This window comes from Corylus avellana, chromosome 2 (assembly GCF_965113065.1).
Source record: "Corylus avellana chromosome 2, dhCorAvel1.hap1.2, whole genome shotgun sequence".
Classification (NCBI taxonomy): domain Eukaryota; kingdom Viridiplantae; phylum Streptophyta; class Magnoliopsida; order Fagales; family Betulaceae; genus Corylus; species Corylus avellana.
Genome location: NC_142491.1, coordinates 38,409,661 through 38,437,547, shown reverse-complemented (window position 1 = coordinate 38,437,547; position 27,887 = coordinate 38,409,661). Strand labels below are relative to the sequence as shown.

General features: G+C 36.4%; 2 protein-coding genes and 1 long non-coding RNA gene across 4 annotated transcripts; all 3 read right to left on the bottom strand.

Annotated features, from left to right (window-relative positions):
- Positions 1-1,270: 1,270 nt before the first annotated feature.
- On the bottom strand, positions 1,271-4,085 carry LOC132188233 (heavy metal-associated isoprenylated plant protein 32). 2 transcript variants are annotated; one of them, XM_059602650.2, is made up of 3 exons: positions 3,596-4,083; positions 3,304-3,379; positions 1,271-3,119 (listed from the first exon to the last, which is right to left on the bottom strand). In XM_059602650.2, the coding sequence occupies exons 1-3, from the start codon at positions 3,623-3,625 to the stop codon at positions 1,678-1,680; spliced, it is 1,548 nt and encodes a 515-aa protein (XP_059458633.2). In that variant the 5' UTR covers positions 3,626-4,083; the 3' UTR covers positions 1,271-1,677. The 2 variants fall into 2 exon arrangements, with proteins under 2 accessions (XP_059458633.2, XP_059458641.2); XM_059602658.2 differs by lacking the exon at positions 3,304-3,379 and having other exon boundaries at positions 3,596-4,085.
- Positions 4,086-7,464: 3,379 nt separating this feature from the next.
- Positions 7,465-11,377, bottom strand: LOC148587729 (uncharacterized). The gene is made up of 2 exons (XR_015911602.1): positions 10,928-11,377; positions 7,465-7,955 (listed from the first exon to the last, which is right to left on the bottom strand). It is a non-coding gene; the product is annotated as an uncharacterized LOC148587729 (long non-coding RNA).
- An 88-nt stretch (positions 11,378-11,465) lies between these two features.
- On the bottom strand, positions 11,466-26,472 carry LOC132179247 (putative E3 ubiquitin-protein ligase LUL4). The gene is made up of 4 exons (XM_088512783.1): positions 26,363-26,472; positions 24,783-25,293; positions 11,705-11,854; positions 11,466-11,585 (listed from the first exon to the last, which is right to left on the bottom strand). Exons 1-3 carry the CDS (start codon positions 26,470-26,472, stop codon positions 11,741-11,743), a joined length of 735 nt encoding a protein of 244 aa, XP_088368909.1. The 3' UTR covers positions 11,466-11,585; positions 11,705-11,740.
- Positions 26,473-27,887: the final 1,415 nt, after the last annotated feature.

Sequence of the window (27,887 nt, the reverse complement as noted above, 5' to 3'; positions counted from 1 at the left end):
TGCTAGTCAGTCCAACACCTACTGTTTCCACGTGGCGCCCGGCATGCCTGAAAGCTGGCGTATTTATGAAGCCATATATTCTAGGTATGGCTCGAAACCGGCATGGGAGCAAGGCTAGACTCGCGACCAAACACCCTCTGAAAATTTTTGGATCTCGAGCTGCCAACATTAAATGCCGTCTCAGCACCCGTGCAACCCTAGACTCTGAAAAAACAAGTTGGCGTAAACAAATGTCCAAACACAAAACAAAAGTCTTCCAAATCGGACGGGTCATAACAAGTGCACTAGTAAAGCTATCGTACGTCCACGATTCGCCAAATTCTTATTTTAAAAAAATATATATATGGGCTACGATACAATACAAAGTCGCAAATGTTGTTACTGTGTGTGTGTCTACCACTTATAGAGGAGGGAATCGTATAAAGGTGCGAAAACAGAGAAGTACTTTTGGGGACGTACAGGGGGGGGACCCACAACAGTCCCCATCCGATTAGACAGATGAGTCCCAATGACACATTATCATCATGATCATCTTGTGACAAAAAATCAATCACATGATGGGGCTGGTGGGGTCCCTTGTCTTTGAAGCCTGACGACAGCTATATATATATATACCAATACAACAGCCTACACAGAATTGGTGTCAAAAAAGTGTCAACGCCGTTAGATTTTTCGAAATAAAGTAGTTAGCTTGTCTTTGTCAACACGTTCTACGGCTACGGCGTGATGTTTCCCTTCCCTTCCCTTCCCTCCCTCCCTTCTTTCTGATGCACAATCCGCAATTACAGCGGATGCTTTGCTCTGACTAGCTGACTCACTGATAGTGTACAACTGAAGAGTACGTGAGCTGCAGCTGCAAACCAACAATAACAATAATACCAATAATAATAATAATAATTCTGCCACTGCACGATTAATTAAATTTCACGATGAGGGTGGTGGGTATGTCAGGCCATCAACACCAAGCACACTGTTCAGACAATGGTGGGTCCTCCACTCTCACACTCCTCCAATCAGACCCAACTCATCCTATGCAATGTGCCCCACACATCACAAACATCCATAATCTCAGTCAAATTCTGTGAATGCAAATATGCAAATGCTTGTCATCATTTCTGATTTACACTCTTTCAAATGCCAAAAAACAAGCATTGAAAATGTAAACTAAATAATTTATTATGAACCTTTTATTAAAAAAAATAAAAAACAGAAGAAAAAAGCAGAGCATTTGTAGTCATTTAGGGGGGAGAAACAGGTAGAGAGATGGGCCTTTTTTTTCTTTTTTTTTTGTTTACTCCCATTCTTCTCCTTTTTTTCTTTTTTCATCTTATTTTCGTTTGCAAAATATAAACACATATAAACATCTCATAAAGAAAAGCCCACCCACCACCCCCCACTTACATCTCCATCTCCCCTAAAAGCTTTAATATATTATATCTATCTATAAATATTAAATACTCCCTATGATAGTTCAAAACCCTAAGATTGAACCAAGGATTCATGGAAATTAAAGGAAAAAAGAAAAAAAGAAAAAGGGAAATTAAACTGAAAATTGAAACCCATTTCCAAGTATGATATGATATGGCCTCCCCAAAAGACTGAGAACCGGCAGAGCTCCACCACAAACTTACTTAGCAAATTAACCCACAGCAGCAAGCAACATTTCAAGCCGAATTTTCACATCACATTACAACTTGAGGTGTTCTCATCACTAAAGAAGTGGGTGTATTGAGGATCCGGGTGAGGCTGAGGCTGCTGGTGGTATGGGTATGGCGCCGCCATGTAATTCATCGGCGGAGGCTGCCTGGCATACATCATAGGTTGGAACCTTTCGTTCCCCATTCCTCGCTGCTGCTGCATCAATTGGTTCAAGTACTGCTGCTGTATCATTGGATTGCCAGGCATGGGCTCCGGCCCAGCCCCTTGGAAGTAGGCAGCGGCGCTACCGCCGTTCATGGCGGCCGCCGGAAGGCCTTGGACGGCCGGGATATTACCCATTTGGCCCATGGGCATGCTGGCCATTGGGATGTTCATGTTGGCCATATGATGACCCATATGATTACCTCCAGCCATAGCATGAGGATGAGGGCCACCCATGTTGTGCAACCCATTATTGTTCATAGGATGAACCCCATCACCTACAATCTTTTTACCCACGTTGCCATTACCGTTGTTTCCATTAGCACCACCGCCATGGTGAACATTTTTATTGTTATTTGCCCCACCACCACCGTTACCATTTTTAGCATCTTGGGGCAAGCCACCGCCGATTTTGCCACCATTTTTCCCACCACCGCCGCCTTGATTCTGATTGTTACCTCCACCTCCTCCTCCACCACCACCCTTCTTTCCCCCATTACCGTTTTTGCCGTCATTGTTCCCACCACCCATGCCATTCACCTGAATGGGCACAGCTCCACCACCACCTTTTTTGGCATTACCCCCAACATTCCCACCCTTCTGAGCGTTCATGAGCTGTGGATTATTTCCATTCATCATACCATTCATCATCATGATGTTAGGCTTCTGGACATTACCCATCATAGGTTTCATCTTATTGAGGGGATGATGGGGATCATCCAACTCATCCTCAAAGTCGTCATCTTCCAAATCCTCGTCATCATATTCGTCATCATAATCAAAGTCATCATCGTCCTCAGGCACGTCGAACCTCACTGTCTTCTGGCTTGGGGCCTGGTCCTTGGCGGCGGGCAATTTCATGTCCTTGAATTGGGGCAGATTCAGACCCTGGAACCCTTTCATCTGTTGTAGTTGCTGAAGTTGTTGAAGATGCTGAAGTTGCTGAAGCTGCTGAATATGTTGCTGCTGCTGCTGCTGTTGCTGTTGCTGCTGCTGCGGGTTTGGTGGTTGCCCACCTTTGGGCTGGTTATTACCACCTCCCTTGGCACCTTTGTTGTTCCCTCCTTTGCCATTGTCAATTTGCATGTTCTTGAACTGGTTAGCCATGTTGTTCTGGTTGTTATTGTTGGCCTTTGGAGCACCCCAGAGGTCTGCATGTTTACCTGATTTCGCAAGCTTCCTGATGAGAATTGCTGGGTCTACATTCCCAGTGACTGTCACCTTCCCCTGCTCTGCATCTATGTCGGTGGTGAAAACCCCTAACAAAAGGAAAAATAACCCACCAATTTTTTTAAAAAATTTTTAGAAAAAAACAAATGCAATTATGAATAGCGGAAAAGGCAACATTTTTTGTAAACACAGGACATAAATCAGGACAAGAAGAAGAATTAAGTTTACGATAGAAGAGAAAAAAAAATGCAGGGTCAGAATATGAAAAAATACCATCAATTTTTTGCAAGATTTTCTTCACTTTGTGCTTACATCCATCACAGTGTATGTTCACTTTGAGAACACATTTCTGCATGCACAAGCAACCGAAAGCACAAACATAGAGTAAAGAGAAATACCATTCAATAAGGAAAATATACCAAGCTTGTCACTAGTAAAGGGGCGAGTGTGCAACGGGAACAAACAAAAAAGAAATAAAGTCCTTTTTTTTTCAGAACTAAGCAATGTTCTTGAAGGAAAAGAACAAGTAGGTACAATGGCCGAGTGAGAGATAGAGAGAGAGTACCTGGATCTTCAAGAACTCTTCTTTACTCATAGCTTCCACTCAAATGGTACAAACAGAAGGTTACAAGAACGGAAAGAGAAAAACGGTTGCTAGTAGATCTGTGAAACAGAGGCAGCTAAAACATAAAAGAGTGGCACAAAAGGGGGTCTCCTCTGTTCTTTCTTTTGGGGTGTTTCGAAAGCAAACACAGAGAAAACAAATGGGTCTGGGTCTCTGAGCTAGCAGATAAAAGTTGAAGACCCAACAACAATGCTCAGTCTTGAAATGTGAGAGAGATGTTCAGAAGCGGTGGGTGGACATTAAAACTCCTCTGGGTGACTCTGCTTCCTCTATTTCAGGGCAAGAGAGAGAGAGAGAGAAAGAGATAGAGTGGGGGGGGTGCTATAAGCAGATAATAGGCAAATGAGACTCTGGCAGAGAGAGAGACGGATGCTCTAAGGCTATTACCTTCTTTCTTTAAGGCCCTTTTTATAAAATTGGTATATATATCTTTCACACCATTTTAGAGGGTTCAAAAACATGCCTACATTGCCATGTGAATGCATTTTGGCTTGGCTTAAAAGCCTTCTTACCTAAAGGTCAGTGTGTGGCTACTGGCTTGGCTTGCTTCACCAATGGTTTACTTTGGTAGATTCAGGAGAAAAAGTCAAAAAAAAAAAAAAAAAACTTCAGATTTGTTTCAATATCTTTTGTTAATTTATTATCAGCAGATTTGAATGAAGTGTGTCAGATATTCACCCCGAATTTGGGTGGGCATAATAAATACTGCCATTTATTGAGGCCTAGGTGCCTTGTAAATTATTCATTTACCAACATTTAGTTTTGGTATCCATTTTACCATTACTACCCCTACTTGACCCGCTCCCAAATACTTGATTTGGATTTGGCTTTCCAACCCGATGGACCCTCCTGCAATCTCTTTTTTTTTTTTTTTTTTTTTTTTTGTCGGTGGGGATGCAACCCCATACTAAATATGTAATACTAACAAAGTGAGAGTACGTAACTCGTATTCTTTAACAGCCAGTGCAAAAATAGTGGATAAACTTTCTAAATCAAATATTGATTGACAGATATTTACTGTACATATAGCAACTAATAAGGATTGGAATTTATGTGAAAGGGACAATCTCATTGAGGAATGCTTGAGAGCTTCACCTTTTTCCAATTTTTTTCAGGAAAAGTGATGTGGGATGGTTAATAAGAAAAGTAATTCTGCATTTGTTATTTACTCTTGTATATTACCATTTTGCCATCCCGCATTTCTTTTTCGAGATAAATTCCGAAAAAAAATGATGCTTCCAAGCATTACTCCAATTTATTTGCAATTATAATCCATATACGATTTAATATAGGAGAAAATAAATAAAAGAAGAAATGATTTATTGGATCAATAACTTGGAAGAAAACTAAACAACTAGAATTCATAAGTAAATAGTAGGGAAAATAATTGGAAATGTTAAAGAAAATGGAGTAATTAGAGTACAAGTGAGGTTTGTTGTTGTTGTTGTTGTTGTTGAATGGAGTAATTAGGAAGAAAGCAGAGGTGATAATTAGATGGGGGTCAATATATGCTCAATAAAGAGTAAAAGTTATCAAGTTAAAAACATTCTTTGATTCGTTCAAGTATTGCAATATGTGTCTACCACGCGTAATCATGAATTAAAGTATTTGGTAGGGTTTATAATTGTTTAAATAATAATAATAAAGAAGTAGGAAAACCCAGCAAAACCCAGCAAGTAATTAAATATAGTTATAAGTTCATCATGAAGTTTTGATATTTGGTTTTTATTAATTTATGCTTTTAAGCCCAAAATCAAATCAATCATGGGATGAACATTTTATGCTTGAATCCTACGCCTCTCTTTTCACTGATTTTTATTTGCTGTCAAATGGGAGCAAATTTCTTTTGAAAAGGAGAAGACTTGAGAGGAGGATTTGGCGAAAAAAGTTGGCTCAATTATTCAAGTTATTTGGGTAAAAAAGGAAAGAGAATGTGGCAAAACTAGGGCTAATCAGAGATATTTAGTCTCATCATTCTGGTGAAATCATGTCAAAACTAGCCCCATTGGAAGCAGATGATTAATCACGTTTGTAGGGCTGGTTTATCTTACGTTTGGACCCCCTCTTTTCTTTTCTTTTGTCTTCCTTCTCAAAAGCCTAAACCTCGACGAAACCCTTGGTGGCTTTTTTCCCCTTTACCTTTTCTTTTATCCTCCCCCCTTTGAACTGCTCACTTTACCTGTAAAAAGGCATTTTGAATGGTGACCAAGGACCTAATTAAACCAACATTGCTTTCCTGCTTCAATACAAGCCAATGGTAGCCCCGCTAGATTTGTTCATTTGCTTTTCTCAAAGCCAAAGCCTAATGAAGCTTGTTCCCTAAGATATCAATAATTAATCAAAATATGTGTGTTGGATTCAATAGTAAGAAAGCAATGGGAAATTAGGGTTGGCCAGAGTGATTTTGAGGAGGCTTTTACATCTCTTTTGTCTCTTCTTAATGTTCTTTTAGGGAATGACTTGAGCAGCTAGGCAAAGCCATTGCCATTTTCATATGGCCCTGCGACGCTGATTGATAACAGAAGAATATGCAGATTGAGGGAGGCCATTTATTAAGCCTTAACCTACATGGCTGCTAAAAAATCAGGCTCACATGGTCTCTGGCTGCAATCTTTCCTTGCTCTACATTTTTAGTGTTGCAAGGGAAAACAGTAGCAAGTTCTGACTACCAAAGAAAGCCCAGACTGTATTCTGTTTTTGCTTTGCTCATTCAATGTCATGTATAAATTTTACACTCATTCCAAAACAATTAACCCTCATTGGGTATGTCCATATTTCACAATTGCCATCCAAACCAGATGCGACCATATAAAGAATGAAACCCTTGTATGATTTTTATGAAAGCATCAACTTTAAACCACGGTAAAAAAGTTCATATTGCTTGTGAGAGGAGAGAAAAAAGGTAGTTAGGCATCAATGTTTGGACAAGATACGGCTGAGTGAATATACACGTTTACAGAACTTCAAAGATTTTTAAGTTTGAAAGAGAAGTGAATATTTATTATATAGGCAGAAAAGATAAAGCAGTCAAGTTGGAATTTTTCAGTCAGAAATTTGTACACGGTGAAATTCTTGTGGGGTTGGGGTGGAACCACAAAGTGCCTTACCCATCAACCAGTAGTGTCACGCAAAGAGGGATTTCCGAAATCCTCCAACACTGAAGAGTTGCTGCATACAAGTTATAGAAAATACTAGAAAGTACCCAATATATTTCCAGTTCCATAGGATGAACATCATACAATTTTAACATTTATCAAAAAAAAGTGTAACTATTAGCACAGTAAGGGAAACCATTTCTGTGACCCCAGCTGGCAAGCAAAAATGATCAGAGAGGTCACATACAAAAAGATGCTCAATAACATGCAATGAATTGTAGTGTTATTGCAGGCTATTTTGTTTTCATCGCTTCAAAGGTTCCTTTCATGGCCAGATTCTTGGTTTGTCCCACGTATACCTAACTTCAATGGTAAATATTCCCTCTCAGCCTCTTTTTGGCTGTTAGCCAAGAGGAAAAAGGCATTTACTCAATACCTAGAATGTTCATCCAGTTAACCTCAAAGTGTCATACTTCCTTGCTTTTTGACTCTCCAAACCACTCACTAATCCACAGATATACTGATGAATAAAAGTTCAATCAAGGAGGGGGCAGCGCTAAGAGCTTTTTTTTTTTTTTTTTTCTTTTCCCCAGAAAGGGTAAAGAACATCAAATGGAAGGGAATTTACACTTCGGAAGGATATCATATAGACCTCGAAAACTTTAAGACATCATGAAATAATGTCTGATTTTCTTTTTTTTTTTGGGGGGGGGGGGGGGGGGGGTAAAAAATTATTCCACCACTTAGTGAGATTATGTTACAATCAGAAAAAGGTTGCTCCAACTCATACAAGCTTTATTCTATAACCATGCAGTTCATAACCATACCCTTTATTATGCTTTTCAAAAAAAAAAAAAAAAAAAAAAAATCTTGCAATAACTAGACAAATGGCCTGTTGCCAAGACTGTTGAACACTTACAGATTCACAAACGCATACACTGCAAGTCAATAAAACATCAGATGAAAATTAAATTCAGTTACTATTTTTATAATGATACATGGAAAAATATATATGGAGAGATATAGTGACAACACATACAAATGAAAAAAAAGTTGACAGCCATACCATGCAATCCAACTTTAGTATGAAGAAGAGAATATCTTACTGATCACCATTTTTTATCTTGATCTCTAAAAGTTTCTCGATAGGCTGACAGCATATTGGGCACTTATTTGACTGCATCCTCAATGCTTTTGCACATTCGCTGCACATTAGCTTATAAGCTGAAGAGGCAAGTTTGGCAAGGGCAGTGTGAGAAGTTACCCACTGTGTGCAAGATATTAAGCAAGACCATGTCTGACCTTGCTTCTTTTGACAGAAACTTTTTGTCATTGTAACACCCTTTTTTTAAAAAAAAAAAAACAAAGGGCTAAAGATGGGAGATCACTACCTTCCCATTCCACAGCTGTAGGCCCAAGTGGGCACTAATTGGCTAGCTAATCTAGAGCAGCACTAGTGGTAAGATTGGAGGTAAGTAACCAGGACAAAATGGTTTCTAATTTTTGCTCCATGCCAGGCTCATTCTGAACAGTTTATTCTTTGTTCTATACTTTGCCTGACCTGCCTTGATGTCCAGAATCTATGCATTCAAATGTTCATTCCACCATCAATACTAACACCAGACACTATTATCTCACTCATATTTTAACAAATCCGATGAGTGACAAAATCAGAATTGACATATATCACTTACTGAGAACAAATATCTCTGTATTCATTCAACAGCTCTAACAGGCTCAACAAATGAGAAAATGCACCTTTCATCGTAAATGCATGAATGTGATATACCAAAAAATCTGCGGTTCCTAATGGAATAGGTAACAAAGCAACTTTTCCGCCACTGCCACTAAATCAGCACCAACCCCCCCCCCCCCCCCCCCATGTCAAACGGGTGCTTGTTGTTGCACTAGGGGCTGTTGCACCGGGTGCTATTTTGTATCCATTGAGCAAAGATGGGTTGTAATTGTATAGCGGTATTTGAAAACATATCTTGGGGATGCCCTAAAGTGCTCATGGTATAGAGGACATATTCCCACATTTAAATTATGTGGCAGATGTAATAATACCCTACCCCATCCATCTATAACTCAAAGCCCCAACTTAACAAACATACAATATAAATCCATGTAAAGTTTCAAAAGATGCAGCTTTCATATGAAGCCATCCCTATGATGACAACAGCTGACTGAATCACAATCAGTTTATAAGTTCAAGTCACATATTAATATAGTAACCAACAGTTCACTACTTAGCAGAACCTTTGTTTCACAGCATGCATACACACATGTAGGAGCCAAAATGTTCAACTATACCAATTTGTCACACTAGACAATTCAAAGGCATTTGAATTGCATATTTAAATGAAGAATAACACTTCTAGTATGATCATGGAGATAACCTTGAAATGGTGCTATAATAATCTCAAACTGAAACTGCGATTTGCGATCAAATAATTTGTTTTATTGAAATTGTGCTTTGAACACTTAAGAAAAGTGCATATAAAATGTTTGCAGATCTGATATAGCTTAATGAGTTAATGGCTCACACCAGATGGTTTAAATGGTGGATATTTTATGATAGTAATGCAACAATAGCAAGCAACAGCAAAATGGATTTTGCTGGTAAGCAGCGAAGCAATATGGTAACAACATCATTCATCCAAAAAAGAAAAAAAGAAATTGTAACACACATCCGAAAGTTCAAAGCTCTTTCTTCAAATGGGCCTGTCATAACTAAGTTTTATTCCGAACCCACCAAACACTTGAATGAAACTCCCAAATGATCACAAAGGCATAAACCATTCACACACACTCCTTTCAGAGATAAGGGGATTCCTCTAATACAAGCCTCTTCAATACAATTCAAAATCGACTTTCCTCACTGTCAATACCATGTAAATTTCAGGTAGTAACCTATTACTTGAACCCAATTTTTGCATTAGAAAACTGAATCATTTAATACATACAGCCCCATTTTATATGCACTTAAGAAAAGTGCATATAAAATGTTTGCAGATCTGATATAGCTTAATGAGTTAATGGCTCACACCAGATGGTTTAAATGGTGGATATTTTACGATAGTAATGCAACAATAGCAAGCAACAGCAAAATGGATTTTGCTGGTAAGCAGCGAAGCAATATGGTAACAACATCATTCATCCAAAAAAGAAAAAAAGAAATTGTAACACACATCCGAAAGTTCAAAGCTCTTTCTTCAAATGGGCTTGTCATAACTAAGTTTTATTCCGAACCCACCAAACACCTGAATGAAACTCCCAAATGATCACAAAGGCATAAACCATTCACACACGCTCCTTTCAGAGATAAGGGGATTCCTCTAATACAAGCCTCTTCAATACAATTCAAAATCAACTTTCCTCACTGTCAATACCATGTAAATTTCAGGTAGTAACCTATTACTTGAACCCAATTTTTGCATTAGAAAACTGAATCATTTAATACATACAGCCCCACTAGAAAATGCATGCTTTTCACTCTCTAATCGGTGACAAGCTGAGGGGAGGAATTGGAAATTCCATAGCCCGACCATAGTTTGATCGTGGCCAGCCATTTTAAATCCTTCCACTTCTCTGTGTTCAGGCAAGCCAGATTAGAAGGTTTCCCATCAACCCCTAAATTTATTATTGCATACTAGTTAATGCTTCTTCTTTTTTTCTTTTTGGTATTTTTCCTGTTTTGGGTGCCCTGGAAATGCTCCTCTTCTTTCCTGTTAATTTTCTTCTTCTTTTTTCTTTTTTCCCCTTTCTCATTCATCTTCCCTAATTAAAACACATAGCATCCATCTGGTTGGTTGGTTAGAGTACTGGAGGAAAATAAAAGATTAAAAAGACAAATTCTTAGAGTTTTGATATTTTCTATTGCTTATGTTTCTTAACGATTAACAAACATATTTCTAAACAATGACATTTGAAAGATCCAAAATTTCGTTTCCATTTTTCTCTTTTCCCATAACTTTTTCAGCAACCAAACAAAGCTAACAGTCTCTAATCTAACATATAACAAAAACCCAACTCAAGAAATCTCCTATAAACGCTCATACCAATTTACTCACTACCCTAATACGCATGCATTATGTAGCACCAAATAAAAGGGAAAACACAGTAAAATTCACGAACTTGAAGCATAACATATCTATAAGACAAAGAACTCCCTCACCTCCCATCATACATGGCATCGAAAACGAAAGTGATCTGGGTTCTGCTCATCGACCGCAATCCGCAAGGTGTCCTTATGCACATTCACATCATTCTTCACCTTCTTCGCGCTCTGATGCTCAACGTAACGCGGCGGCTCAACTGCTGGGCCCACAGGCGGCCGAGGTGCGAGCCACCCATTAGCCTTTTTGGGATGAGAAGGTTGATAGGCGAATCGAGCGGAAACAGGCATTTACTCAATACCTATGACTGTTCATCCAGTTAACTTGTCATATTTTCTTGCTTTTTGACTTTCCAAACCACTCACTAATCCACAGATATACTGATGAATAAAAGTTCAATCAAGGAGGGGGCAGCGCCAAGAGATTTTTTTTTTTTTTTGCCCAGAAAGGGTAAAGAACATCAAATGGAAGGGAATTTACACTTCGGAAGGATATCATACAGACCTCGAAAACTTTAAGACATCATGAAATAATGTTTGATTTTTTTTTTTCGGGGGGGGGGGGGGGGGGGGGAGGGAACTTAGTGGGATTATGCAGTTCATAACCATACCCTTTATTATGCTTTTCAAAAAAAAGAAACAAAAAAATCTTACAATAACTAGACAAATGGCCTGTTGCCAAGACTGTTGAATACTTACAGATTCACAAACGCAAACACTGCAAGGTAATAAAACATCAGATGAAAATTAAATTCTGTTACTATTTTACAAGGAAAAATATATATGGAGAGATATAGTGACAACACATACAAATGAAAAAAAAGTTGACAGCCATACCATGCAATCCAACTTTAGTATGAAGAAGAGAATCTCTTACTGATCACCATTTTTTATCTTGATCTCTAGAAGTTCCTCGATAGGCTGACGGCATATTGGGCACTTATTTGATTGCATCCTCAATGCTTTTGCACATTCGCTGCACATACACTGAAAAATGCCAGATATATAACTTCAGAACAAAGCAACTGAGGTTTTGAACATGCAAAGTAAAGGAAAAGAGAAAATTATACCAGCTCATGGTACATAAACAATCACAACTGGTACCAATGTCAAATTTTGCAATTCGTAACAAAAGAATGCAAAGAAGGGGGAAGAAAACTCAAAAACAGATGAAAAACAGAGAGTGAATGAATTCTCTGATGTATTCAACTTAAGTGTTTCAAGTTACATAAAGTTGTTGGAAATAATTTTGGATGGTACACAAATTCTCATTGATATAACATAATACCATTACGAAAATTAACAATAAAAATAAATACATTACAAGAGGTGAAAAGTAAAGTATAGAAAGATCTCACAATGCTATAGAATCATGCTAGAGCGTTGTCCTTAAAGGTTGATTCGTGCCTCCCAGAGTGAAAAACTCGGTGCGATCAAATCCTTTAACACGTAACCTCCCAGAATTCGATTATAGCGTCTACCTTCGTTAAGGACGTACTTTCAAGAACGAAGAGTAATAGAACAACCCAAATATTTTATTGTAGAACAACCATTCGATAATTGAAAAGATAGAAGTAATATATATATTTTATATATATATATATATATATATATATATATATTCTCAAGTGCTCTAAAATTGGCTTAATATATATATAAAGCAAACTCACACTTTTTTGTTCCTAAAGTCTTGAAAGACTTTATGATGAAACGGTCAACAATGATTGAAGAAAAACCGTAAAAGCTTATTAATGAACAATGCCATAAAACCTTGTAAATTGTCAAAACTGTTGAAGAATTAAACACATGGAATTGTTAATGACCAACGGTCATAAACAATAAAAGTGAAAAATCAATGGGTTTAACCACTCATGGTAAAAAACGTATAGAGAAACTAAATGGTATTTAATGACCAAACGGTCACAATAATAATTTCTAAGAGACTACTAGTTGAATATTAATCAAAGAATAAAAGGGCTTAAGAAGAAAGAAAAGAAAAAACAATAGTTTGTAACACATATATTACAACAATCCCCCACATGTTACAAACATTAAAATAAAATGAGATTGAAAGCATGCATCGATGTGGTACTCGAAGGTTTTAACCGCACCTAGGATAAATAAGTAGGAATTTAATGAATCGTAGTAGAGTTAAACTTTTTTAACCAAATCTACAAGTTAAACAAACTTATCATCCACGTAACTTTCTCCAATTACAAAAAATTAAATCAAATCAAATAAACAAAAAGTCAAATAAAATCAAATCAAGAAAATTGGGTTGTTCTATAGCGGGTTGGCGCCTTATACAGGCTATGCGCCTCTGGGCTTCATGAGTGCTCTAGAGACTTGCTAAAGTCTTATAGGAGGCGGCACCACCTCCACACTCACATAGGTGGTGTCCATCAAGAATGTGTGCAGAGAACATCCCATCCTAACAAGTAGGAACGATGGACCCATTAAGAGTTTTAAACTCATCCTTACTCACTCTGCATCTTTTGTTATTACACCATAAAATGGCTTTCATGAGTGCTCTAGAGACCTACCCAAGTTTCATAGGAGATAGCACCTCCATACTCATATAGGTGGTATCCATCAAGAGTGTATGCAGGGAACACTCCATCCCAACAGGTAGGGATTATGGATCCATTAAGGGCTTTAAGCTCATCCTTAATCACTCTGCATCTTGTACTGTCTTACATCATAGGGATAGACTCATCACTAATTTTCCCAACAAGATAGTTAATAAACATAAATTAACAGTACCATACCTCATTTCACTTATGACTTCGTTTCCCATTAAACCTCATTCATGGGATCTCCAATCACAGATGTTGGGTATTAATCACAGTGTCATGATTTGGGTATCAGTCCTATCCCCCTTGATGCTTCTCTCACTAGCCTTCTTGCTAGTGGCATGGTCAAAGAATCTGCAGAATTCTTTTATGACGTCACAAAGTCCATGGACATATACCGGTCTCAATAAGCTGCCTCACAATATTGTGCACTTTCTCATTATAACTTCTTTACTCGAGCTTTGGCAGCCTGACAATCGCAATAAACACATAGATCTAGCTATGTTAGCATATAAAGGCAAATTAAATAAATTAACCAATAGGTTCTTTAGCCATTCATCTTCAGTTCATGCCTTCTCCAAGGCAATTAACTCTGATTCCATAGTAAACCTTACTATGCAAGTCTTTTTAAGGACTTTCAAGAGATAGCTCATCCAGCCAGAGTAAATACATAATAGCCATTAGTAGGCTTTGCTCATCTGAATCAATAATGCAGTTGCATTCCTTTCAATATAGCAGGATAATCACAATAGGACAAACCAAAATTAATTGTGCCCTTTGAGAATCTCAACAATTTAGAGATCACATCACAATGGCTCAATATCATGATTATGAGTATATCTATTCAATTTACTAACAATATATGTAATACCAAGGCATATACAGTTTGTCCAAACATCAAGCTACCAATGATTTGTGCATATTTTTCTTGCAATAACACCATCACCATGATTCTTAACCAAGTGTATTTTTGATCATATGGTGTAGACATAGGTGGATAATAAAAATGCTCAAATCCTTTAAGCATCTTTTCAACATAATATGTATGAGATAAAATAATGCAATCATTATCCCTAATAACTTTAATGTTCAATTTGACATTAGCTTTACCTATGTCTTACATATCAAAATTAGATGCAAGAAATAATCTAACTTTATGCACAACATCAATGTTAGTTCAAAATAAGCAAGTTATCAATATATTAAAAAATAAATAATGATACATTCATTGTTGTAAAATTTGCTATGTATTTACTTGCACCATTAATCAAATATGCAATAGACAACATCACCTTGTCAAATTATTCATGCCATTGTTTAGGAGCTTGCTTTAATCCATACAAGGATTTCACTAGTTTGCACACTTTATGTTCTTGACCGGGAATTACTAGTCCCTCGAGCTACTCCATATAAATCTCTTCATCATTTAGAAAAATAACTTTGACATCCATTTGATGTACAACAAATTTATAAATATAAGCAATGGCAAATAACATTCTAAAAGATGCAATATTAGTAACCGGAAAATAAGTATCAAATAATCAACATATAAATTTACTTGTAGCTTTTATCTACCAAGTCTACCATGTGCTTATCTATTGTATCATCCGGTTAAAGCTTATTCTTAACCACCTATTTATAACCAATTGAATTGGTCTTAGGAGGTAACTTAATAAGTTGCCAAGCATGGTTAGACATAATTGATTTCAATTATTTATAGCTTCTAACCAATTAAATTAAAATAAATAAAATGCATCAAAAATAGATTTAATTGCTTCACCAAAACATATTGGATCATCATCAACAATATAAGCAATAAAATCCATACCGAGATTCCTTTTGTTTTAGCTCGCTTGCTTCTTCTCAATTCTTACACATCATCAACAATTTTATTAGAAGCACCAAAAAATCATGAAATAATTTTTTTCCTTATTTTTCAAAGGAACACATGCTCAAAGATAATAACTTTTTTTTAGATTCAATAATATTTTTGTAAGCTTATCACTCTTGATAGTAGGGAATCTATAGCATGAACTATTACATGTAAAACCATTAAAATCACAATTATAGGTTTTAAAACCAAGTTTCCTCATTTTAGGTTTGGGTAACATAACATTTGTCAAATACCCCCACACTTCGAGGTATTTCAAACAATGCTTATGAATATGACAAACAAAATAAAGGGTTCCCCCCACACTTTGGTGGATAGCCCAAAAATTGACAATCATAGCATTCATCAGTTCTTTTCATTTTCTTGGTGTCACCAAGATTTACATGTATAAATCTATCATACCGAATAAAATAAATCAAGTAATCACACGAAAATAAAATTCCATTAATAGCTCACAAGAACTTCAAGAAATAACTTCTATGAGCCCATTTTTCTAAGTATGATCTATCATTTACTCTTCTTTCTTTTCTGTCAATTGATAGTTCTAAAGATGTTTTAAAAATACTAATCACCACTTGTGATTTTTCAACATAATCCTTATATATTATATATAGGGGTTGCATATTTCAAGTTCTATCAAGATTTTAAAAATAAAATCTTTTTAACTAAAGCCCCAATAAATATGCAAAGTATCAAGCCCAGCCAAATAATAATCAACTATTATTGGCTCATTTTAATAAATATGCCAATGATATCATTCTTATGATATGATAAATTTATCATGTATCAAATGAACCTCAATAATCACATATATTTTATTTTGAACCATCATGTCAGAGAAATTTGAAAGCTGAATGATATATATAAGGAATTACCAAATAACTTAAAGTGGTTATGCTAATCTAGCATGTCATAGCTAACATAAATGCTAGATACTATTTCTTTTTTAAAATAGATGAATCAATAGAAGCCACCACTTATCATATACAAAATTCATGTAATTATAAAATTTTGCACCAGTTTTAATTCAATCAAGGAGCACCATCATAACTTCAATTTTTTTCTTCATTTTAATAAATGAAATGTATATTATGTCTTAAAAAATAAGACCTATGAATCAGAGTTTAAAACTTACAGCGGAGCCAATAGCTTTACTCCAAGATCTTCCAAAATAGATTGTCGTCACCATATACCAACTAGGTGTCGTGAGAACCAATTGACTCAATACACGCACCACATTTCTTCTTCTTACTATGTGCTTACCTGCAAAAATCTTTAGCAAAGTGGTATTCTCTGCACACAATTAGCAATACCTATGTATTTTCTCTATCACAAAAATGAGTAATCACTCACAATTATTATTATTATTAATTGACATGGATGTTTTCCAGCCAAGCTTAGCACAACATAACAAAAAAATGCTAAGTTCTTAAAAATCCATAAAAATGCTTAACTCTTTTTATTGTAAGAATAGTAACCCAACAATAAAAGATTATTTGACAATCAATAAATTGAGTTCAAATAATTGAAAACTCTTACAATCAAAATATTTTCATTTTCAACAACTACACAAGAAATTAAATTCTTTTTCTAATAAATGAATACAAAATCTTTCCACTCAAATATTTGATTTCATCTTTCTCATATGTGAATTGCATACCGCAAACTCTTATAGTATTTGCCTTCTCATAAGTTTAAATACTATTGTTATGATACTAAACAAAATATTTGTGCAACCATCACGAATCAACCTTTAAGATTGTTGAAAATAATTTTGGATGGTGCACAAATTCTCATTGACATAACATAATACCATTATGAAAATTAACAATAAAAATAAATACATTACAAGAGGTGAAAAGTAAAGTATGGAAATATCTTACAATGCTATAGAATCACGCAAGAGCGTTGTCCTTAAAAGTTGATTCGTGCCTCCCGGAGTGAATAACTCGGTGCGATCGGATCCTTTAACACGCAACCTCTCAGGATTAGACTATAGCGTCTACCTTCGTTAAGGACGCATTTCCAAGAACGAAGAATAATAGAACAACCCAAATATTTTCTTGTAGAACAACCATTCTATAATTGAAAAGATAGAAGTAATATATATATCAAGTGCTCTTTTTTTTTTGTATATCACATAGAGAAAGAAAATTGGCTTAATATATATAAAGCAAGCTCACACTTTTTTGTTCCTAAAGTCTTGAAAGACTTTATGACCAAACGGTCAACAATGATTGAAGAAAAACCATAAAAGCTTATTAATGAACAATGCCATAAAACCTTGTAAATGGTCAAAACTGTTGAAGAATTAAACACATGGAATTGTTAATGACCAACGGTCATAAACAATAAAAGTGAAAAATCAATGGGTTTAACCACTCAAGGTAAAAAACGTATAGAGAAACTAAATGGTATTTAATGACCAAACAGTCACAATAATAATTTCTAAGAGACTACTAGCTAGTTGGATATTAATCAAAGAATAAAAGGGCTTAAGAAGAAAGAAAAGAAAAAACAATACTTTGTAACACATATATTACAACAGAAGTAGTATTTATACACTTGATCATAAGCTTAACAAGTTTCTAACAACTAACAACTAACTCCAACCGATTATAACAAATCACCAACAGATTTACAACAAAGAAATACAGTTGTTCACGTGTATAAAAAACTCTTCTCTGGAATTGCGCTCGATGTGCGCTCAATCTGCGTTCGAGCGCACTCGGATATGAAAAACTCCTTGGAACTGCGCTCGATCTACATTTGAGCGCACTCAGATATAGAAAACTTCCTGGAACTGCGACTGATCTGCACTTGAGCCGCACTCTCTCTTAATACTCCCCTTCAAGGACATTTGTCAAGGATGACAAATGTCCTTGACAGACATCTTCGAGAGTAGCCTACTGAAGTCCTTAAATCCAAGGCCCTTAGTGAAAATATCCGCCAACTGATTTTGAGAAGAAACATGCAGCGTTTTAATAAGTCCCAGTTGAATTTTCTCTCTAATGAGGTAACAATCAATCTCTATGTGCTTAGTCCTTTTATGAAAAATTGGATTTGCAGCAATATGTAAAGCAGATTGACTGTTAGAAAAAAGTAATGCAGCACTTGGATGAGGAATCTGAAAATCTTTAAGTAAAGAAAACAACCACATGAGTTCACAGCAAGTTGAAGTCATGGCTTGATATTCAGCCTCAGTAGAAGATCTAGACACAGTTTGTTGCTTCTTAGATTTCCAAGAAATCAATGAATCACCAATGAAGATGCAAAACCCAATAATGGACCTTCAAGTATCAACACACCCTGCCCAATCAGAATCTAAGAAAGCCTTTAATTGAAAATCAGACTATGCTGAAAAGAAAAGACCTTGTGCAGGAGAACTCTTAACATATCTCAAAACTCTAGTAGCAGCATCTAAGTGAAATTGTCTTGGTTTATCCATAAACTGACTTAGGATTTGCACTGAGTATGCTATATCTAGCCTGGTGATGGTGAGATACAAAAGTCTTCCAACTAATCTCCTATAAGAAGTAGAATGTGATAAAAGAATACCCTCATCTTTTGACAACTTCAAATTCTGCTCAATTGGAAAACTGATTGGCTTAGAAGCAAGTAATCCTGAATCTTCAAAAATCTCTAAGGCATATTTTCGTTGACACACATAAATTCCATCAATGGATCTAGCAATTTCTAGTCCTAAAAAATATTTCAAAGGTCCTAAATCCTTCAACTTAAGGCTATCATTCAAAATAATGATGAAATCAACAACTGCTTTAGGATCATTGCTGGCTATGGCGACATCATCAACATAGATTAAAAGAGCAATGTAAGAGGAACCTTGGAGCCTTGCAAACAGAGAGTAATTTGCCTTTGACTGGGTAAAACCATGGTCTATTAATGTTGCAGAAAATTTGGAGAACCATTGTCGAGAAGCCTGCTTCAAACCATACAATGATTTTGTTAATCTGCAAACCTTATTCTCCCCCTTGTTGCCAAAACTAGGAGGCATAGTCATATAAATTTCTTCATCTAAGTCTCCATGTAGAAACACATTGTTCACATCCAACTGGTGCAAAAACCATCCTTTAGCTACTGCAAAAGCTAAGAAACACCTCACTGATGTCATCTTGGCTACAGGAGAAAAAGTTTCATTATAATCCAACCCTTCACATTGAGTGTATCCTTTGGCAACCTAGCCTTGTACCTCTCAATATTACCATCAGATTTCTGTTTGATCTTATACACCCATTTGCAGCCAATAGCAGTCTTGTTTGGAGGTAAGACAGTAACAACCCAAGTGTTATTTGCTTCCAATGCTGAAATTTCAGCCTGCATTGCCTCACACCAATTTTTATCTTTGACAACTTGGTGATAAAACTTGGGTTCAATGTTGAGTGAAGTGTTAAGGCAAAAAAGTTTATGAGAAGAAGACAGGTTATCATAAGAAAGAAAATTAGACAATGGATAAGAATTACCTGAATGAGTAGACATTGCAGTGCATTGGGATGGAGAAGATGAAACCAGTTGACAATGATAATCCTGCAAGTAACTAGGTTTGATTTTGATCCTAGTGGATTTTCTAAGGTATGGACAAGACATCTGATTAGGAACAGAAGATGGACTAAGACTAGATGAAGGATTAGGATCATGAGATGGAGAACTTAGTTCAAAATGCAATTCTGCAGAAGGTGTTGAACCTAAAGCAATAGGTTTAGAAGGTGATGAAATAAATGGTTGTGAAGATGGACTTGACAAAGCTGGTTGTGGTTGACAAATGGGAGAAGGAATGGATACAGCTGGATTAGAAGCAAATTCTGATATATCAGATGAATCAGAACTTGGAAAATGAATGGATGGAGGAATAATGTCATCATGGAGAGTAAATGATGAATGGTCTAAATGAGAAGCAAGAGGGAAAATGGTTTCATGGGAAATAGCATTTTTGGAAATGATGATAGAATGATCATGAAGACTAAAGAATTTATATACTTTCATGGCATATGGATATCCTATAAAGATGCATGGAATAGCTCTAGGATCAAATTTTGTTCTATTTCTAAACAAAGTTGATACATAAGCTAAGCATCCAAAAACTTTAAGATGAGAATATGATGGAAATATGGAATATAGCAGTTCATGAGGTGATTTGTTTGAAAGAAGGGGTGTAGGTATTTTGTTTATAAGATGAGTAGCTGTGAGTATGGAATCTCCCCAGAATTGTAGAGGAAGATGAGACTGAAACCTTAAAGCTCTTGCAACATTTAATAGGTGTTGGTGTTTTCTCTCAACTATGGCATTTTGTTGTGGGGTTTCAACACAACTAAGTTGATGAATTATGCTTTGATCAGAAAAATAATCTTTCATTTTAAATTCAGCACCATTATCTAATCTAAGACATTTGACTTTTGTTTTGAATTGAGTGAGAACAAGTTGAATGAAGGATTTGATAATAAAACTAGTTTGAGGTTTGTGTTGCATCAAATGAACCCAGGTAAACCTTGAATAATCATCCTCAATTGTAAGAAAGAAAAACAGAACAATTTATTGACTTGGTGGCCATAGGACCCCAAATATCACAATGAATGAGATCAAATGGTAACAAAGAAATAGAAGTGCTGACTGAGAAAGAAAGTTTATGTTATTTAGCCATTGGACAAATAGAACAAATGCTAGTAGATGTACAAGAAATTTCAGGAACATGCCTTTGTAATAGCCTTATTCTAGAAATGGAAGGGTGCCTTAGTCTATAGTGCCAAACATCATGTGACGGTTGTTTGATGGAATTATAGGAAGCATGTTGTTGAAATGAAGGAAATGATGCAGCTTGGGTTTGAGCAGAGACCCTGTCTTCTTGCAGCAAAACAAGTAAATCAGCTTCTTCCTTACCCACCCCAATCGTTCTCCAATGGTACAAATTCTGTATAAAATAATATCCAGCAAAGAAGATGAGACAACATCTTAGATTGTCTGAAAGTTTGACAGTACTTATGTGTGTGACAGAAGCTATAGATCCATTTGTTAACTTCACATGTGTTGAAACTATATTAGTAATTGAGGTAAAAAGGGATAGAGAGCTAGGGGTGGGCAAAAACCCGCCCCACCCCGATCCGCTCCGCCCCGCGCGGATTTTAAGTGTTTTTTTTTATGGGTATGGGTGGATTTCTCTCAACCCACGTGGGGTGGGGCGCGGATTTTAAGTGTTTTTTTTTTTATGGGTATGGGTGGATTTCTCTCAACCCACGTGGGGTGGGGCGGGTTGTGGGTTTTGAAATTTTTTCCTTATGGGTACTCACCCCGCCCCACCCAACCCCACATAAGTATAAAACAAAAAAAATCCTAACTCTAATCATTTTTTTCTTGTGCCGTTTCTCCTCTCTCTCGTCTCTCACTTCTACTCTCTCCATCTCCTGCTCTCTATCATCTCTCTTGCTCTGGTCTATTCTCTCTTTCTCGTTAGCGACTCTCTCTCCATCTCTCGTTTGCTTCTCTCTTCGTCTACGCCACCGCTCGACATCCTCAGGCCACAGGCTACTGCGCTGCTCCCACCTCTAGACCATGATCTAGGTTTTTCTCTCTCTCTCAAGATATCTCAAGTTCTTGGTCCAAATTTGAGGTTTTTTTCTCCCTCGTCTAGATTTAATTCCAAGTTCCTTAGTTTAGGTTTGATTCAAGGGTTCTGACGTAGGGGTTGTGTAACTTGTGTTTGTTTAGGAGGAGAAGAAACCTGCAGAAAAGATGAAATGAAAAAGAAAGAAAAGAAGCCGGCGGAGGAAAGAAATGAGAGGATCTGAGGAAGAGAGAACCCAACCTACACAACCCGCAAAACCCTCACAACCCACCCCGCAACACTCGAACCAGTGCGAATATTCTTCATTGTACTCAGGTGGCGGGTTGGAATTTCCAGAACCCGCATTGTGCGTGGCAGGTGAAAAAAATACCGATACCCGCCCCTCCACGACCCGTGCCCACCCCTATGGAAAGCTAATCTTGTGGTTAGTTGCACCAATATCTATAATCCAAGAAATGTGTTGTTATATGAAATGTGATACAACTTTAACAAATGAAGCAGAAAAAACAGAAAATTTTGGATTAAGAGGTTGGAGATAACCTGTTGTGCTAGCAACAAAATTTGTAGCAAAAGATTGAGGAGGATTAGAAATTCCATCAATTGCTGACACTACTCAGAGATCATGGCCAGAGGAGGATTACTCAACTGCTGAACCTTGGTCAAATCAGTTCCCTACACTTCGTTTGATGAATGTGGAGCAGGAAAATTGGGTTTGCTTCGAGTGAACTTAAACCCTAGTGGAAAACCATGAACCTTGTAACATTTTTCAATAGTATGACCTGCTATTCCACAATGAGAGCATATGGGGCAATCCTTCTTAAAGTTCTGCTTAGAAAACCTTGGCCCTGATGAAGTGGCTTTGGTCATGTAGGCAGCATGGTCATGTGAATGGTATATAGGTGAGGTAGCAGGATTAGGCATAGATGGTGCAACAGGGTTAGGCATAGATGATGCAACAGGGTTAGGTATATATGTTCTAGTCATGAGGGCAGAAGTATCATGACTAAGGGAATTGACAATGATTTCCCTTTCTTTTTTCTCTTGAATAATAAGAGAAAAAACCTTATTGATGGGTGGAAGAGGGTCTGTTAGCAAAATCTGTGCCCTAACAGTTGAAAAAGAATCATTCAGACCCATCAAAAACTGCATAACTTTTTCTTGGCTATAGAGCTCAAGTATGGACTTCATACGACCACAATGGCAACAATTGCATATAGAAATAGGTCTATAGTTATTGAGTTCTTCCCAGAGAGCCTTAATACGAGTAAAGTATTGACTTACAGAGGAATTTTCCTGAGTGACTGTGGAAATGGCTTTCTGCAACTGAAAAACACGAGGACCATTTCTTTGAGAGTATCTGTCTTTGAGATCCTGCCACATAACTTCAGAGGAAGTAATGTAGATGACAGTAGAATAAATCTCCTTGGAAACAGAATTAAGGATCCATGAAACTACAAGATCATTACAACGAACCCATGCATTGTAATAACTCTAAAAAACTGAAGGTTTAGGAAAAGAACCGTCAATGAAACACATCTTGTTCTTTGCACTCAAAGCAACAAGCATTGAACAGCTCCAGGTGCTGTAATTTTCTCCTGACAATGGCTGAGGAACTAACAAAATCCTTGGATTATCACCACTGTGGAGAAACAAAGGGCTGAAAGGATCAATGGGGCGAGTGTTTGCAAAAGGATTAAAGAAATTGTTTGGACGAGTGTGACTATTTGGAGGTTGGTTTTCCATGGAAATCGAAAATTTTGAGGGAGGACGTGGGTGAGCAGAAGACGATGGAAGGTCTACCATTGAAGATAAACTGAAAATTGCAGATGAATCACAGTTGTGATTATGGCTCTGATACCATGACAAACTTTGCAATTCGTTACAAAAGAATGCAAATAAGAGGGAAGAAAACTCAAGAACAGATGAAAAACAGAGAGTGAATGAATTCTCTGATGTATTCAACTTAAGTGTTTCAAGTTACATGAAGTAGTATTTATAGACTTGATTATAAGCTTAACAAGCTTCTAACAACTACCAACTAACTCCAACTGATTATAACAAATCACCAACAAATTTACAACAAAGAAATACAGTTGTTCACGTGTATAAAAAACTCTTTCTGGAACTGCGCTTGATGTGCACTCAATCTGCGTTCAAGCGCACTCGGGTATGAAAAACTCCCTGGAATTGCGACCGATCTACGTTCGATCTGCGTTTGAGCACACTCGGATATAGAAAGCATCCTGGAACTGCGACTGATCTGCGCTCGAGCGCAATTATCCTGCACTCTCTTAATAACCAACGAACTCAAAATATGTACAAGAAGTAGATTTTCACCCGCTGGGAAGATATCATAAGGATATTTCCATCAATAGCATGCACTATTCTCAAATTAATTTTGTATGTTTTCATCAGTAAATTACTTATTGAAAATTCTTCACTGATGGTCTGTGTGTGTCTGTGTGGTATGTTCTAACCACATACCGTTCAAGAGCTAGATCTACAACTTTGAAACAGTTCAAACAGAAAAATGGAAATGAAGGAAACAATCAAAGCCAGGGTATCATATGAATGACCCAACCTCTAATGTGAGAACTCTCTTCATGTGTTTGCAATTAACTTGACAACTCATAGCCAACATGAAATTGGTTGGTTTGCAGCAATCACAGATGGGATCCAATCAAGGGTAAACAGGTGATCAAAAGACTCAAGCTCATGCCATTGGAATCAAATCATCCACATTACTTGGCTTCCCGATCATCACTATTAACATACTATCTCATTAGCAATTATGAGTGCAGAAGAACTGGTATACAGTTTCGCTTTAATCATTGTCACGTTTTAATGTAATTAAGAAAATACAGATGTAACTCTCACCATATGTCGACAAGGTAATACAGTTGTATCCTTAGGTTCAATCATGCATATCACGCACTCTTTCCCTGGGTCACTGTCATCAAAGTCTTCCACTACTGAGCTTCCTATTCCATATATCTCACGGAGCTCATACCGAACCCCATCAATCCACAATATTTGCTTAATAACTCTCACTCGGAAAGGTTCTTCATTGTTCTTCTCTAGAATAGCTCGAGTAATCTGTGTATGAGGGTCTGCATTGGGCACAGGCTCACCAAGATGCTCTTCAGTTGAATGAGGCGGCAAACATGTTTCAGCAGATATTACTAAAGGAAATACATATTCTCCAGGCGATGGTTTTGAGAGATCATCCAACTCAAAGAAGCCTAAGTCAATGCCTGTTCCTGAAGGCTGAACAAATTTCTGGCCAAGTCCTTTCTGGAACGGGATTCTCACAGGCATAAAGACTTCAGGAAGTGCTGGAACAAACCTACAGTTCGCCTCTTCCTTGGCAAAGTAGAAAATATTGATGCTGTCAATCAGAAAATAGAACCAGAAGAAAATTAGTAACGAAAAGACATTCCATGCTGTATGCAACACTTATTTAAAACGAGTGATATTTTATTTTATTGACAAATCACTTATATAATCAATCATCATGTAAATTTTTTTTTATAAAAAACTTTAAAAATTGCTTTGAAATTGCATAAATGCACAATGACAAAAAAAACAACAAAAAAATAGGGGCAATTTGGAAAGTTTTGAATACAATTGGTCAAATTGCAAAAATTTAAAACTTTGAGAAGTGAATTGTAAAAATTGAAACTTTAGTGTTCGAATTAAAAAACGTTGTCAACTTTAGAGGGATAAACTATAATTTTTTCAACTATTAACTTAATATTATTTTTTTAAATAAAATACTTTACCGTCATTAATTAATATAAATAGTTCCCATTATAGTAATTTTTTAAAAATACTACTAAAGTTAATAATAGTTAATGGTAAATGTTGTCTTATCATTTAATGCAGGCTGTTGATGTGCCATGTGAAATGGTGGAATTCTGACCTGATCTGGTCCGTATGTCCATATACACATGGAAACAACTGGCATAATTATCCATTTTTGTGGAGGGTATTATGGGAAAAGTAATAGGTATATCATTTTTTAATAATGGAATCATTATTCCAATTTAATCAGAATAACTATTAACTTATAGCATTTTTTTTTGTTGGTAATTATATACTATATACTAAATTACTAATAGTATATTAAATGGGTGGTCCTTGCAGATCAATAAAAACAATACTAATATATTACTTAATTAGTCTAATAGCAATCAATGCATACTAAATAACTAAACGAACTCACAAAAAAAATAAAAAAAATAAAAAGTAACTAAACGGAATTAAAAAAGAAAAAGTAACTTGCTTCCCAAAAAAAAAAAAGAGAAGAAAAGAAAGAAAGAAAAAGTAACTTTAATGGTTTCTGTCGACAAAAGGCCAATTTGACGCTCACATGATCACATCTTCCCAAAAGCTTCACATGGTCACATATTCCCAAAAGGCCAATTTATCGTTAGATCTAAGCATTTCATCCTTGCCGTTCATTCTTGCATCTTATGATCTTATCTTTAGACTTTAGCACCAGTAGCTGCTTTCTCCAGTTCTGTACTTTGCTCTCAGACGGCGCAAAACCCACCCCATCGCACATCTCGTTCGCACTTGAGTCTCTTCTCCTGGACCCCTCATCGCCGAACTGCCATCGCTGTCTCACATCAAGAGTGGATTTCTTAGAAAAAAATGTTCTACCTCCTCAATGATTCGGATTTCTTCTTCTTATTTTTTTTATTTGGTAAAATTACAGTTTACCCCTCAAAGTTGACAACGTTTTTCAATTCGAACACCAAAGTTTCAATTTTTGCAATTTACCCCCCAAAGTTTTAAATTTTTGCAATTTGACCAACTTTATCCAAAACTTTCCATATTATTACTCCTAATTTTTATTTTTTTTATTTTTTATAAAAAAAATTTAAAAAAAATTCAGGGTGACTTTGTTCATCTGATCATTTTTGCACCCCCAAATTTATTTTTTTTTCATAAAAATTTTTTTTAAAAAAAAAAATCAAGGGCAATATGGAAATTTTGGGATGATATTGGTCGAATTAGAAAAAAAAAAAAAAAAATTGGAACTTTGTAAGGGTAGATTGCAAAAATTGAAACTTTGATGTTTGAATTGAAAAGCGCTGTCAACTTTGGAGGGTAAACTGTAATTTTTATTTTTTATTTTTTTAGTCATTCTGTTTTCTGTGGGGTGTTTCTGGGGGACGACATTCCAGCCTTGTCTAGTACTCGAGCCAAGCGAGCCGAGTACTCGATAAGGCACTCGGCTTAACCAATAGGCGAGCTCGAGTTCGAGTTCGAGTTCGCACACCATTTTTTTCTTTGCGGGTCGAACCGAGCTAGGATTTAGGTACCCGACTAAAGCTCGACTCGAGCTCGTGTGAATAAGCCAATCCTGAACATACCCAACTTGCCCAAACTCGGCTCGATTACAGCCCTAGTCGTGGCCAGCTAAATCCTTCCATTTTTCTGTGTTCAGGCAAGCCAGATTAGAAAGTAATAGGGGCGGGTATCTTAACGTCTTGATATTCTCGGAGCATGAGAAAGTAACAGCCTAACTTAGTAAAGTTTAGGAAATCAAATTGGTTATTCTTGGACCTCTTTCTCTTTGAAACAATCAGTAAACAAAAATCACTTCACAAAAATTAAAAAATAAAAAGAGAGAAAAGGGTTCATTCACAAAACGCTTGTAATTCTCACAAAACAGGTTTCTGAGTTTCATTCTTTTTCCGACTAAAGCAAATACTGACATAGAATTCAGAGTGTTATCCCGTGACATATCTGCGAAACTCACATGTGCTTATTTTCTACTTTACTACAAGTTAAGTTGACTTCGAGTACGGTGTTTGATCAACTGATTCAAATTTAAGTAAAAATAACTAAAATATATTTATTTGGAAGTTGAAATTAAACGACATTTCCTAAACTCTTTCGGTGTACACGAAGATGATAAGAGTAATTGTTTCTAAAATAAATTGCTTAAATTTAAAGTGGAGGAAGAAGTTT

Excerpts from the sequence above, each read along its gene's own strand:
- LOC132188233 (XM_059602650.2), bottom strand. The coding sequence starts at position 3,625 with ATGAGTAAAGAAGAGTTCTTGAAGATCCAG. Across the intron at positions 3,380-3,595 it reads AAGAGTTCTTGAAGATCCAG|AAATGTGTTCTCAAAGTGAA; the intron begins GTACTCTCTCTC and ends TTGTGCATGCAG. Across the intron at positions 3,120-3,303 it reads AATCTTGCAAAAAATTGATG|GGGTTTTCACCACCGACATA; the intron begins GTATTTTTTCAT and ends TCCTTTTGTTAG.
- LOC132179247 (XM_088512783.1), bottom strand. The coding sequence starts at position 26,472 with ATGTGCGATGGGGTGGGTTTTGCGCCGTCTGAGAGCAAAGTACAGAAC. Across the intron at positions 25,294-26,362 it reads ATAAGATGCAAGAATGAACG|CATCAATATTTTCTACTTTG; the intron begins GCAAGGATGAAA and ends TCTGATTGACAG. Across the intron at positions 11,855-24,782 it reads TATTACCTTGTCGACATATG|TGTATGTGCAGCGAATGTGC; the intron begins GTGAGAGTTACA and ends GGCATTTTTCAG.